At 43.0% G+C, this 16656-nt stretch overlaps 1 protein-coding gene across 1 annotated transcript in view; it reads left to right on the top strand.

The window, feature by feature from the left end:
- Positions 1–16656, top strand: part of EGFR (epidermal growth factor receptor) — a 45823-nt gene that overhangs the window by 12300 nt on the left and 16867 nt on the right. The window contains exons 10-17 of the mRNA XM_026075289.1: positions 419–509; positions 1276–1475; positions 1966–2098; positions 3711–3810; positions 5370–5527; positions 11365–11400; positions 13573–13714; positions 15742–15864. Of these exons, the coding sequence (XP_025931074.1) occupies positions 419–509; positions 1276–1475; positions 1966–2098; positions 3711–3810; positions 5370–5527; positions 11365–11400; positions 13573–13714; positions 15742–15864 (983 nt within the window). The remainder of the gene's footprint in view (positions 1–418; positions 510–1275; positions 1476–1965; positions 2099–3710; positions 3811–5369; positions 5528–11364; positions 11401–13572; positions 13715–15741; positions 15865–16656) is intronic.

Genomic DNA, 16656 nt, shown 5'->3' with positions numbered 1-16656 from the left:
TCTGCTCTGTTTCTGTCTTCTGTTCGTTTCTTCTGTTCCCCGAAGGCAGCTCACAACGGGGACAGAGCAAGGCTTTTCTCATGCTGCAGTGAGACGCAGAGCCTCTCAGCCGGGATGGCTGCTGACAAGAGCAGGCACTGGTGGCTCAGTGTGGCAGGATGTGCAGCTCACTGACACACCATTCTCTTGCACTGCTGAGCCCTCATGGTGGGCTAAAAAGTAAACTGTTTACAAGGCAGTGTTTAAAAATATCTTCCTGCTCCCTAAAATGTCATGCTTCACTTTGAAATTCTCAGGAAGGCATATGGAAAGTACAAGTGGCTTCCGCCAGCTCAGGAGATGTTGGGGGCGAGAAGTTCCACTTCCAATACTGACTAAGTTTTCATTTTTATTTATGTTCTTCTTTTCTTCATTTCAGGATTTCTGTTGATTCAGGCCTGGCCCGATAATGCTACTGATCTCTATGCTTTTGAAAATCTGGAGATTATACGAGGCAGAACCAAGCAACAGTAAGTGAATCACGTGCCAGACTCAGTGCAAAAGAAACTGTTTAGAGCTGCATTTGTCTGAGCACACCAAGGTGCAAAGGTCTGTGAAACTCGGGTGTCACAAAAAAGTTGGGCTAAATTGGAACAATCCTGCTAGGAGTCAAGCACCTTTTTTGTGACAGTAGAGAATTTACCCYAACAGGATCAAATCTGCACCTCTGTACTGCTTTTAGAGGCCTGCAATGAGCCTGTTCTCAGGACCAGGCTTTCCGCCACAAGCCTGTCGGCATGAGCAGCTCATTGGGGTCTGGGGCTTGAGGGTGCCAGGCAAGTTACTATGTGATCAGAAACACTTTGGTTTTTGAGGTAGCTGGGTAGTAGTAAAGGGAGACCACAGCTTCCAAGTGGTGTAGACACAGGCAGTGCATCCAGACCAGCCTTGGCTTACCTCTCAGAGGGAGATAGCTTTGTGGACCAGTGCAGAATAACTATTCTATTTGTAACTATTGTTATACAGCATTTACTTGATAGAAGGCACACGTGCTGCAAGATTTAGCTTAAAATTCCCATACAAAACCAGATATCAGTATTGCAGTTGTTTTACAACAGGTATGTCATGTACCACATCTTAAGCCTAGTGAACCAGATGATGCCTTGTTTGAACAAAGTTCAGTTCACAGCAACACACATAGGCCTTTGAAAACCAAAAGAAAAACGCACTGAGTAAAGCCCTGTTTAATCATCCTTTTTCTTCTGTGTGTTTTCTTTTTGTCCGTATCCATTTTAGTGGCCAATACTCCCTTGCAGTTGTTAATTTGAAAATACAGTCCTTAGGGCTGCGCTCCCTTAAGGAAATCAGTGATGGAGATGTTGCCATTATGAAGAACAAGAACCTCTGCTACGCAGACACGATGAACTGGCGTAATCTGTTTGCAACTCAGAGTCAGAAAACAAAAATTATACAGAACAGAAATAAAAATGACTGTGGTAAGTCAATGATGTCCTCCTGTCCTACTTGGAATCTCGTGCTAAAACACAAAAGTAATTTAAGCGCGACATTTTTCTCTCCATTCCCAATTTCAAAGTCTGTTGAAGCTCATGTTCACTCATGCTGCTGTTGACTGCAGTCACTCCTGGGCCAAAATCTAATTATTTCTCTTTGCAGAATGTGAATTTGTTATATTTTGGAAAGAAATCTCTTTTGGTCCTGATTTAGCCTGATTATGTGGCTGTTAGGCAGCCACAGAGGAGCTCATTTTCATTTTGAAAAGTCAGAAGTTGCTTTTAATTTCAGGTTTTGGAAATTAAGGGAAGCATGATTATTCCTCTTCTGTACTGTCAGGATCATTAATGTCTGCTTTCGAATAATTTGGAAAAATTGGCTCTCAAAATGGAGTGCTGCAGTACTGTATTTGCTCTCTCCTGCTTTGAAGTTCATGGCTTTTTTTTTTTTTTTTTTTTTTTCTTTTTCTCTTAGCTGCTGCTAAGCATGTTTGTGACCCCTTGTGCTCGGATATAGGCTGTTGGGGCCCAGGGCCCTTCCACTGCTTCTCCTGCAGGTTTTTTGGCCGCCAGAAGGAGTGTGTGAAAGAGTGCAATATCCTGCAAGGGTAAGGCGTCTGGGGGTTTCAGTGGTGATATTTCAATTTTGTTTTTGAGAACTTCGGTGGTTAGCAAGAAAGCAAAAACTGGGGCTCTGGTTGCGTTGGACTTCACCAGCACTGCAAATAAGTTAGTTTGAGCACAGCACCTAAACAGGGAAAAGCTGGGAGCTGGGTGGCGAGGCTGCCCTGTCCAGCGTTGCTGGGGAGCCTGCTCCCGCCAGAGCAGCTGACACGAGGAAATCCCCTCAAGCCTGCCAGGGGACGAGCTGGAGGCCCGAGGAAGCTAAGCATTACATTTCCTTCCCCTAAGAAATAAAGGAGCTTTTAAAGCCCCTTTGAAAATCCGAGCTATGCCTGTCATGCTAAGCCCATTGGGCGAGAGTTTGAGCTAGCTGCAATCACAGGGAGCTTGGTTCCCCCTCGAGCCAGGGATTCGCCCCTCAGGAGACGCCCTTGCTGCCAAGGGACTCTTCCGCCTGCTCAAAATTACACGCAAGCGATTTGCTGCATTGCAGCCCATGTTTCGGGAGGTCAGAGTCTGCCCCGGGGTGCTCTGGAGAGGCTCCTGTTGAAACTGCAGGCAGCTCCTGACAAAAGTCCCGGGCAGAGCTTTGCAATTTGCAAAGCTGTAGTCAAGGGAAAATTAACCTTAATATGAAGAGCACTTGGAGCAATAATTTCAGGCAAAATTATTGCTTCAGCTTCACTCAGGATAAGCAAAACATCTTGATGCCTCTCCGTCAGCGCTATGAATGTGGTTTCCCTCAGCACAACAGGTGGTATAGGAAGGAAAGGAAAGGCTAGCACCAAAAATTATGCTGATTTTCAGCAATGTGCATTAAACACAAAAGGTTTTCCCATCCACAGATTTATTGGTGCCAATTTTTGTCTTTATTTTGTTACTAAATCTTTCAAAGTTGGACTTTTAAAAATCGTTAGTATTATGAAAGTAATTGACAGTGTGCTGATGCCCGTGATGTTTGTATTTGTCTAGCAACTTGCAGTTCAGCAGCTGTCTTTTTTGTAAGTGAATTCCCTCCAGCAGTTATTACGACCTGAAGGGCAGATCTGGGCATTTTTTGTGTCAAATGATGGGTAGGTTTAGTTTAATTAATAACACTATCACTTGAAGTGGAACAGCTTTATTGCTATTGAAACCATCTGCTCCCAACTTTCATATTTTAATGATTCATTGTGTCTTGTAGGGAGGGCATGAATTTAATTATCAGTGCATTTCTGTTTAACTTTCCTAATTATTGTTTGGAGCCTTGGAATCACTTGAACTGTTTTTGCTGCTCTCTTTGCATCCCTACCATTTAAAAGCTTTTGGAAATCTTTGAGGATATTCTCTGTCGTTAGCTTAAAATGGAAAGTAAACTAATTTTTAGTGTTCAGTCTGGAGTGCCATGTGTTCCCCTGTCACCAAATTTCCCATACTGCTGCCTCCCCCTTGCTGTGCCAATGTGCTGCGACTAGCCAGGACCTTCTCCCAGTATAGTTAAACTGAAAAAGTCAAAAGAAGGAGGGTAGAGACGTTAGAGACCGACAAAATTTATCACTCGCTCATCAGCATTTTGCCAGCTTTTTTTTTTTATTGTTTCCGTTTTTTATTTTCCAGGGAGCCCCGGGAGTTCGAAAGGGACTCGAAATGTGTCCCGTGTCACCCAGAGTGCCTGGTGCAAAACTCCACCATCTACAATGCCACCTGCACTGGACCTGTAAGAGCAGATCTGCCTTAGCAAACCTCTACACGCAGGCAAATTAGACTGTAACATGCATTTCCCATGTTGAGATCCTGCACATGCCATGAAGAGGGCTGGTACTTTAAAACAAGTCCAGGACGAGGCTGAGATGGGGGACTTAGAGGGCAAGGTCTGGGGACAGGGACAGGGGACAAAAACAGGAAAGGGGTCTTCAAGGTAATTTCTCTTTCGTGTCACCCATCATACACATAATCCACACTGCCTCTCAGCCACAGGCATTGCAGGGCCTTTCCTGGTTATGTCTTTTTACAGCAAAGTTTAAGGATTATATGTAGGTGAAAATATGGGAATTTGGTGACCATTATAGGAATGTGTAGTTACCAAACAGCCAAATTAGCATGAACAAATTGAACTTCCTTATTCAGAGGGAGAAGAATAATTGTTAAAAACAGTGGATCAATACAGTAGCTTTTCCATTTTGAAAAACACAGGACAAAGTTGTGATCAAAAACAGGTGTTTACTGGAAAACATTCAGGAAGCAGTTTTTACATTCCCTCCTCTAACTAGGTTAAAGTAAATACCTATATTATAGTAATTGCAAGTATAAGTTGTGTCTGGAAAGTCAATCAAAACAAAATGAATGTTTTTTTCAAAGTTGTTTACATTTTCCGGATTCACATAAAGCTCCTTCTACAAAAGTCAATACACTCTACTCTTGCCAGTCATCCAGAGTCATCTTCAATTTTGTTCCTCTTCCATTTTTAAAATGCTCCTTTATGAAATGTCTAGTTTGGCAAATGTGAGAAATAATTTCATTTGAATACTTGTTAGATCAAACTCACATCTTAATTTTAAAACTCTAATTCTCATGAATATCTGGAAGGGTGCCATACTATTCTACATCTGCAACTGAATTTGGTCCTTTACCTTTACGTGAGAGAATGCAAATGCACTTCAATGCAACTGCATCCTCTGTCTCGGAGAGCATTTTTTGATAATTGAAATCAAATCTCCTGTTTCTGTCACAGATTCTCTCCTCCCCTCTGTGCTGTTAGCCAAAATATTTAAACACCTCTTGCCTTCTTCTGCAGCCACTGCATGTTTGACTGTTGCCCTTCAGTCTGCAGAGTCACTGCTCAGTAATGTGAAGTATTTCCATCCTCCCTTCTAGCTCAGACCACCATGGCCTGAGGGCTGCTATTAACGTTATAAGTTCCTTCAGGCACTGACCATCTTCTCGTTCCATATTTGCTCAGCATCTAGTAATTAATCTATTATTGTGGCCCTTCAACATGACAATAATTAAAATAATCTTCACATAGCATGTCTCACTGTAGCCCTGCTGAAACCAGCACTGGATCTGGCCTGTTTGTTTTTCTGTAGTAGAATTTGATCCAGATTTGCTGCTTTCCCTGCTTCAAAATACTTAGGGCAATCTTAGTGCTGCTACGCTCTGAATAAAAAACAGCAGTTGAATGTCGAATACATTTAGATGTATCTTCTGAATTTCCTCTTGAATAGGCCAGTATACAGGTGTTACAAACAAGCTTTCTTTTTCTTGGCTTCTTTGCAGGGCCCAGACAATTGCATGAAATGTGCCCATTTCATAGATGGCCCTCACTGCGTGAAAACCTGCCCTGCGGGGGTGCTGGGGGAAAATGATACCCTCGTCTGGAAATACGCGGACGGAAACTCTGTTTGTCAGCTCTGCCATCCAAACTGTACCCGCGGGTGAGTAAGATATTTGTCTAAACAGAAGAAGAAGGAAAAAAGAAAGAAGAATAGCTTATTACTCCTCTTGAGCTCTTTCCCTTCCTGACAGTCCTGTTTCAAAACACCACCAACAAAAACCAGCAGGAAGTGAACGAGGTCAGGAATATGCAGGTAATGTAAGCAAAGTGCAGCTGACTTTGTAAATAGGAAAAGTTCAGTGGCACTTCTTCTTTGCACAGAAGGCAAAAAAAAAACTGGAAAAATGTTTTAGGGGATTTAAAACAGGTTTGTTTTTTTTTATTTAAAAAAGAAACTTTCTGGAATTTTACAAAACTCACCTGCTAGTGATGCACTGCTCTTTTTTTTCCACCCGGCTGGGTGCTCAGCCCTGGGTTTTGGAGAGGGACGGTGGTGACATCTGGTGGAGGCTGAGCTCCGGGGGCCTGCACCGTAGGGTGCGTTTCTCCCTCTCCATCAACATGGATGGAGCAGTGTGAATGGCTGCTCCCATTTTCCTCTGCAACTTGAATTTTTCAGGAGGGAAGTCCCAGTGGAGTGCCTCAGGCATATACAGCGATTTTCTGCTCTCTTTCCATATGCTAGCACCAGGTCTGAGTTTAAAGCCTTGCCTGCCTTAAATATGAATTTAATCACTGGGAATCACAGCAAACCCAATCCGGTTCCCTGTGAGCTGTTTTAAGCCTTTGTCTTTATTTGGGGGCATGGTGAAACCACTGCCTATAATGAGCTGTGAATTTAACTATATTTTACCTACGTGACAATAGGTAACAGGGTTGCAGCTGTGTCCTCTCCTGGCTTCCTCCCTGCAAAGGACATGGGATGCACTGTAAGAAGTGTGGAGTTTGGGACCTGGTTGTTGGATGCTTTCAGAGCAAAAGACCCTTCTTTGGTGTCTTTTCCCTCGCAGGCCTCTTCCCTGTAGCCTGCAGGATCTGCCTGGTCCAAAATCCTTCTGCAGTATGCCTAGGAGAGAACTTGTAATGATTCCTCTCAGTCTAACCAGGCCAACCTTCATCCCATCATACATTCAGCTATTTCAGCTGCCAGGTCATTAAAATATAGAGAGCCCCCACCTTCATGGCCATGAAGGGCTAAAACAGCAAGCGACTTCGAGTTTTACCACCCAGGTGACCACAGACTGACTTTGTCATGTTCCTCAGCCATGGCATGGTAAATTCAGTGCTCAGTTTTTCAGATGGGAGCTGTAACACCAGTGTGGATTTGCCGTGATCTGCAGTGATTACCCTGTGTTTCCTCACCATCACAGGCAAGGCTTATCAATGCTTCCCGTCACACTTCTGTTAACGACTGATCTCAGCTGAAAAAGGATCTTAATAACTTTGATCTTTCTTAATGACCTCAGTGACTGTGATCATTAGTCCTTACTGATCCCAACTGGCCACAGTGAACCAATATCCTTCTTATAACTGGCCACATGAAAATGTGGCTGATTATTTGAGTAGCATAATCGGTAACCACATCTGAACAAGGCTTTCAACTGTGTGGCTGTGGTAGCAAGATCAAACGCTAAGCTCGAATACAGACTTGGAGAACATAATTTGCCAGACGTGAATGCAACTGCAAACTATGCAGTGGCTTTCTGTGCACAAGAGAGGCCTCAAAGCAGGACTGCAAATTGTTCCCGCTTGCCTACAGTGGGTGGGTGGACCGAGGGAGTCGGATGGATGGAGGGTAAGGAGAGATTATTGAAAATTAGGGTTACTGAACTTATGGCTCAGAGTATTTGACCCTATGTTATTAAGGTATAACGTAAAAAATGATATCTATTTCATCTCTGATGCGAAAGAATTGGGCTAGATTTGCCATTGTTATTTATTTATATCATGAACATGCTGACTGGCCCTGTTCAAGCTGCTGCCAAAGTGTGGCAAAAGAAAGAGGCTGTACCCTTGAAGGGTTCAAGAGAGCTGGAGGAAGGTTGCATTACTATTTTTGTTTACCAATGGGACATTTAAGTGCAAGGGCATTGGTGGGTAGGGAGCCAGTGGCAGAGGCCTAATGTGGGAACAATCAGTCCAGGGCAGCGTTTTCCCCATGAAGGCCACCGATCAGTGCTGCCCACTAACTGCTGTTCACACCTTCCCCTTGTGCCGTGGGAACGCGATCGGTTCTAGCAGCAGTGGGTGGAAAACATCTGTCTCGCAAAGTTTTTACATCCTTAATAACCACAGTCTCAGCAATTTCTGCATGACAAGAAACAATTTTGTTATTGCTGTCCCTGTCCAATTTCATGTCTAGAGCCCATAAAATCTTATCAGCATGATTAAGTGTTCTGACTTCTGTACTCATGCAAGTAAGGGTTTCCAGGATCTGACCCTTTGTTACTTATTTGAAGAAGCTGCAAGTAAGCAGGACTTTTCTTCCCAACCAAGCTTTGTCACAAATTTCATTTTTTTACTTTAGGTGTGCTCACTTGTAGTGCATCACTTTCTTTATATTGCTGTTAAGAATCTCATCTAGTTTGGTTTTCTTTGCCAAGTCCCTAAGCTGTAGTTTGTTCAGCTTTCATTAGAAAACAGAAGGGAGGTAGCTGTCTTCTGTTCAGCCCAAATGACTCCTTCTCTCCCATTTCCCTTGTTACTCAGGATTTTTGTGCCCAAACTTCCTTTTAGTTTGTCTCTACTATGGCTGAGAAAATACACTCCATTTGAGAGAGATGTCCCAGAAGCCCTGGAATTACCCAGTTTATACCTCCAGCAACTAATGAAACACACTAGTTTGATTAATCTGCGCTGCGCTCAGTGGTTTGGTTTTCCCATGTTATTTTCCCAGAGCAGCAGAATTAAATTCAGTCATAGCCAGTGGGGCAGAATAGCAAGAAAGAGAGAAGGCATAACGGTAGTTAATAGTCCTGAGTCTCATGACTGACGCATCCTGCCTCCAGAGTCCATGTGAACCCTACATGTCTTGCCATCCTTCATGTTAAGTGCCACGGGATTTTAAGATGGGTGGAAGGAAGGCAAGGAGGTCTGAGAGGGAAGTCTGTGGCAGCATAGCACACATTCAATGCCTTCATCACATTTTGAAGGTTAATGAGAAAGAAAGGGCAGAGGAAAGTTCTCGTAAGGCTTTACAAAGCCTAGTGGTTTTCCATTTCTTTTATGGCTCTGAAGTAACTTAGGCTGTTATAGTCTGAGTCCCCTCTGAAAGGCCATAAATCATAGCAACCTGGCTGTATTACATCAAATTAGGAACTGTGGGTCGAGGAGAAAGTTGTTAAAATCTTGATGGATTTCAGAAATAAATAGCTGTGTCTACACTGAGACAAGTAATATTTACGCAGACAGATGAAATGCTGAGTTCAGGATGCAGTAGTTTCAGGGACTGTACACAGTGCTAATTTTCCAATAAGGGGATGGTAGAGAAATGCTTCAGAGACTGTGACTGCTATTAGATTCCATCTAATATATCCATAAGATCTTGAGGCAGTTTATAATACAAGGTCACATTTCTCATTTTAGTTTCTGTAAGCAAAAGAAGAAAAACGATACAGGAATGGAAAAAGCGATTGTTTAGATTCCATAAAACCTGGGTTACTTATGTTGGGTGTCATCCTAAAATTCCACATTAAGAAAGATGGTTATATTTAGTCTCAGATGGATATTTGTCATAGGCTTTGTTTCTTCTTTGACTTGCAAAATGAATCGGAAAATCACATAGGGTTTGAGAAGCACAGGCTGATCTATCATTTTCTTCCCAAACACCTTTTAACTTTATCCCACTAGGCTTCGTATTGATAGATTTATGTGGGAAATAATTTAAAAAAAAGGCACAGGTGAAAATCTATGCCTCTTCTTCTGCCTTCACTTTCTAATCTAGGAAAATGACGGGTTGATTATTCTTCAGACTATAGATACTATCCCCTTGGACAACTTTTTTGCTGTAGGAAGTACACAGAGGGTTTGCCATCATAAAGTGTCATGGCAGACCAGAATTTTTGGAAAGAGGTCATTAAAAGGACCACAGTCACATTCTGGATTGCTGTGAGCTCTTCTAAGTTAACATCTTAATTGGAAGAAGCTACACATGCTTTGCTGCATTAGTGTATAGAAGTTCACACAGAGGTGTGTTAGGATGTGGTCTTGGGTCCTAGATCAATTCTCTGTTAAATGCTCGAAGAGGGAGGCCTGTTGCAAAGTTAGATACATCTCCTGTGACCATGAGCAACCTTGTGGTTCTGCTGTACATGTGCAGGCTCTTTGTGCTTAGTTACTCAACTGAGCAAACAAAACAAACTGTAGGCAGAAAGAAAATGCTAACAAAGCTGGGCGCCCAGGATCCGGGAACCAGTATGCACAATGCTTCCAGCGCGCTGAAGACGCCAGGATGCACATTCTTGCATGGGAGCCCAGTGAACTCACAAGACCTTCCAGATGCTGGGTCTTGGAGCACTCTTTTGGCACAGAAACAAGGCAAATACACRAGGGAAGATCAGAGTAAGGAAAACAAACAAACAAAAAAAAGACAATTAAAATGAGTAGTAGCTTCCCCTCTTCCTCCCCCAGAGCTCATTCAAGTTGTGGGATAAAATCTCCAGCTCCACCTGCCATTTTGAAGTTTTTCTGGTTCCTCCTCTCGGCGAGAGGGAATTTGGAACACGTTTCCTGGCGCGGGCTCACTCCTTAGCCCCTGCTTGACCTCCTCTGGAGCTGCTTGGGAATGATGCATTTCCTTTAAGTCAGAGCAGGGAGCGGATACCACAAAGTGGACTTTTCTTCCTGCTCTGCTCTGCTTTTCAGAGGTGATGCAATCCCTTCTGTAATGCTCTCCTTCCTTGGTAGGCACCACAGAGACCACAATTCCCATGAAGACCATACATCTCACGGCCCAGCAGCACATGGGGAGTGCACGGTGTCTCTCGTGCCCGTTAGAACATCAAATACGCACAGTCACTATATTTTTATCTGTGTTGCTTTTTGCATCAGGCTGCCAAAATGAATTTAGGGCATTTTAAACTCAAGTGGAGGCTGAATGACTTACTAGAAGCATTCCTGGCTCCCTGGATAACCCTCATACTTCAGCATAAAGGCCACGACACGATTCAATCACGTACCAGTAATATAAGCTCTTAGGTCCTGAATTCAAAATATCAGGGACACATACCAAAAGACTATAGCAAAAGGGAGGGCTATCAAATCCTATTTTCTGATGGGAGCATGTGTCTACTACTGAAGTTTTCTATTGCAATGGAAAGTCCAGAAATTGGAATCTTTTACTGAGCTGAGAAACAAGGATTATGCAGGACTATCTTCATGAATGCATTTCCACATAGCTTCCTGCCCCTATATAGGGAATTACTTTCAAGGAGGGGTTACTTTTGTCTTCAGCTGCAGTCAGCCCTGAGCTTCTGTGCTGACACAAGTGTCTGCGCAGAGCAAGATCACTGGCTGCCCCACAGCTGTCCCTGTTGCCAATTACTTTGTGCAGCCTCAGGGTGTGAATGAACAGATCAGTTGTTCTGGAGCTGATGGATGGGACAGCGCTTGCAGAAACTGCAGATATATTTGAAAAAAGAAGTAGGGAATCCAGGGTTTGTTTGAACTTTGTGCCTCTGTGTCTTCCCTCCGTTCTACCACATCACAGAAAGATGTTTTAAAATACTCTTTTTTACTGAATGTGCAGCATAACAGCCTCTAGATAAAATGTTCTGGAACAAGATATTTTATAGCATGTATGATCATTATAAATAACTATGTTAAAACTTAGCCTGCTCTAAAACACATACTTTTCATCAGTAGCACTCTTCTTAGCTGGAATGATGGGAGTATGTATGCCAGAGCTAATGTGTGTGTAATATTTATTTGTTTTTACAGGTGCAAAGGACCCGGTCTTGAAGGCTGTCCAAACGGGTGAGTATTTCATCTGTTACAATTAATGATAGAGCTGGAAAGAATGCATGCATGTTTGCTTTTCTGTGCTGTTCACTGCAAGGCTAGGCCTAAAGCTAGGACTTCAGGTCTGCATAGGGAAGTGACAGATTAGTGCGGGCTCAGACGTATACAAATGACTAAAGAATTGAGAAATGCTCCTAATGGCAAAAGACTCCAAAAACTTACTCTGCATAGTTTGTCAAAAGGAAGGTTAAAGTGAGACCTGGGGTCTGTCATGGGAGAACAAAAGGGGGAGTGGGAAAAAGAAAGGATAATCGGCTAGAGGCAGAGTGAGAGATGTTCAGGATTGATATGGTTACCTGCATTACAGGAGACTCTTCCAGCCCTGCGATCTGTACATCTCCAGCCCTTCCTCCATGCATACATGTACATTCAGTCTTCACACTAGATCTTACTTTGCATCATTTAACCTTCATGACTTGCTCAAGATAATGCCACAAATGAACAGGGCTTCTCTGACTAAGAGGCAGGGATTCAACTTCTGGCCACCAAGTCATGCTATAACAAGACAAATTCAGCCTAGGCATACTATTAAAAAGTAACTTTTAATAGTAATTTCTGGGACAGCTTATAAAGAGTTGTGATGGATTCTCTAAGTACAAACCAAAAGACAACCTTGGAAAAAAGTTTTTTCGTTTCCATTTAAATTTGAAATGAACCAGGCACTAACAAACAAGCAGGCAGCAGCCTGTACTTGCAACATGGATAGTTCACACATTACCTGACCTCAGACACTTTGTACTAGGGGAGGAGGGTGGGTTATCTGAAGTACATTGTGACCCATGCATGCATCAGGGCCTCTCCACAATGATGAGATGTCAGCCTTGCTGATGGCTCCTGCATATGCCTTCTTGGTATCGGCTTCCTTTCCATGTGCTGCTTGTATCCGATGCTCTGCTTGGCAGGCATATAGAGGCATCATCGATTTGATGCCAGTGCACCCAGCAGGTTTGTCAGAGGAAGGAGAAAACCCTTCACAGTGTGAGAAGCCTCTGCTATGAGGATCAGCTCCAGTTGTGAGTCTGAGGGAAGAGTGAAGACTTGTAGGAGCAGATTATGCCCCAAACGTCAATACTGAGCACCAGAAGAAAAATCTTGAATTGAGGAAGGAAATAATAGGAGAAGATTTCAACATCCTCTCTCTCTGCATACCTGGATATATGAGCAGGCCCTTCTCTGCAATGCTTGGTTCCTGCCACTTGGCCACAGGAGCAGTTTTTAAAAAAAAGTAAAAGTGCCTTGATTTATTAAAGGGAACCTTATGAATATGGGGCTGTCACGCTGTAAAGGTTCGATGGTAACAACTGAGACAGTAACGTAATAAAAAATATGTCTATTTCCACATGCAAGCTCTTGGACTAGTAACATCAATTAAAATAATGCGATTACTAATTTAGAAAGGATAACGCAAAATCATCAGTTACTGCGCTGTTAATCGGAAGTGCTGCTTATCCGTACTTGGAAGCTTTCTTGTTCACTCTCCTATTGAGAGGACTCTCAGCCTCAAGGAGTTACCTTAACCCAGCGTCCCAGGAAAAGGGGAGGGGGGGGATGCGGTCCAGCCGGAGTCACGTTCCAACTCTCCTAGCTCCCAAGTCTCTTCTTATACGGCTGGGGCTCTGGGCAAACACTGCTTTTGCTGACCTCTGCGAGTTTCCCAATCACAGGACTGTCTGTTTGTCTGCTTGGAAGGACCCTGCTAGCGAGGCAAGACCACAACACCTCCGTATGGCTTCTCCCCTCCCTGTGGGTCCATGCAGATTCCCCAGCTTTATCAGATGGCAGAGTTCTTTAGTCCTGTTAGCTCTTCACTCGCTCATCAGGGGCAAAAGGGCAAACGCGGCAAAACAAACAGCACAAAACTGATAGGTGCAAAACTCTGTGCAGAAAGAGTATGCAGAGGAAGGAGGAGGTGGCTAAACAATGGAGGAGAAATCTCCAGTGCCAAGCACAGTAAAAGTCAGGGTGGACTCATATCAGTGCAGTTCTGAGAGACCCTGTTTTTTTCTTAAACACCCCCCCCCCAACAGTCCTTTGGATGAAGAACTCAAAAATACAGATACCTAGGGTTTTTTTTTAATCTTACACCTAAACATTTTTTCCCTGTCCACACCCTCTCTTGTCTTCCAGCTCCAAAATCCCGTCTATCGCAGCTGGTGTTGTTGGAGGTCTCCTGTGCCTCGTCGTGGTCAGCTTGGGCATCGGCCTGTACTTGCGGCGGCGCCACATTGTGAGAAAGCGGACCCTGCGCAGGCTGCTTCAGGAGAGGGAGGTGAGCRCTGCAATCACAGCCAAAACGCCCTGGCCAGCCTCTCGGAGTCAGCTGCTTTATTCAGGGCGATGCTTTCTGGCCTCCTTGCACCAGCAAATTAAGGCACCATGGATCTGCTTTGTAACTCAATAAGTCCTTGGGTTGGCTGACACAGGGTTTGTTGTGCTGGTCGGAAAAGACGCAGTTGTGCGCATAACACCTTCTCACTTAATCTTAAATCTAATCTCCATGGATATAATTTTCAAAAGCTTTAGAGGATTTGGAGGACTAAACCCCGATGAAAATCACTGAGATTGTCTACTCAGGGAAAAGACTAAGCCTTGAGGGTGAGGTATATTGTATTTGCTGTTCTGTACTACCTTGCTCTTTATATCCTCGGTATTGAATCATTTCTCACTCCAGACAAGCCTTTAGGCTGCTATGGCAACTTGGGAACTTTTGAGAATTTTACTCCCTTTTGCATCTGATTCTGATGAGAAAAATGAGAAAGGATAGCAATGAAAGGAGTGGAGGAAGTGTTTGTGCTTGTTTTTGTTTGTTTTTAACACCCCCATAAGGGTTACAAAGCCATCAAATTTAACCCTGCCTTTAGTTATCTCCTGCCACCGTGTTACACTTTGTAGTCCTACTGCTTGTTGAAGCTGGAGCTGAGCCGTGATGGTAGAAGTCTTTTTCATTACTACAGTAGGTGCAGCCCAGGCAGTGCTAACCTGAAAGTTTAATTAAAATCTGTCATTCCCCACATGCATCACTGTCCTGAACGCAGCACTCTCCTCCCTTTAGGCCACTGCAAAGTGAATGGTTCACCCTGTTGGGCGTGAGCGAGGTTTCTACACTGTTTTTCATTTTCTGTATGGTACAGGTTTCATGTGTGTTACAGAGTCACCCTCTGGGTACCTCACATATGAAATGGCAAAATTCATTATCTTGGATCAAACCCATTCATTTATAATGAGTCCCTTCTCTTTCCAGTTCAGTTTTAGCAAATAACTAGCAAATTGTATTTAGCATTCCACTAAAAGCCCAGTTCCAGCTTCCTTCTGTGCTCACTGGCTTTGCAGAGTCGAGTGGTAAAAGCCTTCCAGCTGCCTTGCTTTTCAATACATTACCTAATAATATTACACCTTAGTGTATAGTTATAATAGCAAAGTTCAGTTTGCACTCAGCTCATATTGTACCCTTTGTACTCATCAAAATGAGGATATTTCATCACAACAGAAAGGTTGCTGGCACACTTGGATCAGATTGTATCTAGCCAAATATGGTCTTACTCAAAGGAAAGGTAAAAGAAAATGACTGAGGGAAAAAGCTGACTTAAATATCAAAAATGCCTTAAATGTCTGTATTTGGAGAGCATTAATGCTGTTTGCATTTGGTAAAATATTGCAAAAAAGCTTAGATCAAATTTTAAGAACATCGCTAGTCAATTTTAATGTTGCCTTTTGTATTGATGAAAGAATTGTGCTCAGAGTTTAAATTGCTGTTTGTAATCCCTGTTGTCTGGGAGAACCAAGTACCATGGGAATTTCGTCTAGTTAAACAAGAGCAAACCTGAAAGGTTGGAGGTGATCCCGGCATATTATTTAAAATATTTTTGTAATTTATTTGTAAGTTCAAAAAATTAATCTTATTTAGGATCTGTGGTAATTACACTGTTCTTCTTGGCATGGGTTTTAAGGCTTTGAAGTTTAAGTCTTATTTGAACAGTAGTAGTCCTTCATTTTCCTTCAAAATGCTGGTAGCCATGCCAGATTTCATTCTGTGTTCTATAAATGGGGAGGAATAGTATCACAGAGCTCGTTCTTGATTGATTTTACATCTGCAGTAACTCTACGGAGTGAAATTTGGAGTGACTCCAGATATTTATTGTTGTAAGTCAGGAGTGGAGCTGCCCTCACATAAACTTCATGTGGGATAAACTGCGCATTATTTAGAGCAAAGGTGTTACTTGCCTCCGCGCTGTGTGCTGCTTGCTTGCTTCCTGGACTGTATGTCCTTCTAAAGTCTTGTTCTGCTGTCTCCACCAGCTTGTCGAACCTCTGACACCCAGCGGGGAGGCACCAAACCAGGCTCATCTGAGAATTTTAAAGGAAACAGAATTTAGAAAGGTCAAAGTTTTAGGCTCTGGAGCTTTTGGCACTGTTTATAAGGTAAGATCACTGTGTTTCCTTTCCTCGCTTCTTCTTGCTCCCACATGCAGAAACCATCCAAGCAAAGCATGAACTGGTTGCTGAGAACACTGTTGTAAGTTTTTTTGTTAGCTTTCATAGTATGTGTATGTTGAACTGGTAGGAGGACTACTAAATCATCATTATTTGATGTATGAATCAGTATATGGTGATAAAATGGGAAGTTTTACATAAGATGTTATCAGAGCCATACTGCTGAGCCTGGGACAAAGATCTCTGTTTAAAAACTGCTGCAGCCAAAAATACCCTGTTGTGAATATTAGGAAAAAAAGAAATTGCACTCTGGTCAGCTCAGTGCTAAGCAATTTTTCTGCCTGGTTTAGGGTTTCTGTAGTCCTCGATCACTCTTCCTCAGTCAAACAAACTGATTCAGAAGTGTAGAAAAGAGTCTATACACTTTCATTTTTGTTTTTTTTTTCCTTTTCATTTCTTCTTGACCAGGTCCCATCTTTCTGTACTCCTCCTGTCCAACTTATGTGTTCCAGGCTTTTTTTTTCAATTATTGCCAGTGGTACCAAAATATAAACTGTAGATTCATGCATTTGTTTACAAAGCTCTACATTTTGGAGCAGGCTTCCAAATGTGTTCCAAAAAACAGCATGGGCACATTGACCTCTGAAAATGCACGCCTATGCTGCTAGGTACTTCAGCAGAGCCTCCTCATAGCACCACGTGCTTCCTCTGCCTCCTAACTGAGCACCAACGCAGCTGGACATAAATAAACCTCTCACTGTATATGTTTAGGGCTGGAGC

Source organism: Apteryx rowi, unplaced genomic scaffold (assembly GCF_003343035.1).
Source record: "Apteryx rowi isolate R43461 unplaced genomic scaffold, aptRow1 scaffold_400, whole genome shotgun sequence".
NCBI classification, from domain to species: domain Eukaryota; kingdom Metazoa; phylum Chordata; class Aves; order Apterygiformes; family Apterygidae; genus Apteryx; species Apteryx rowi.
This window is presented reverse-complemented; position numbering and strand designations above follow the sequence as displayed.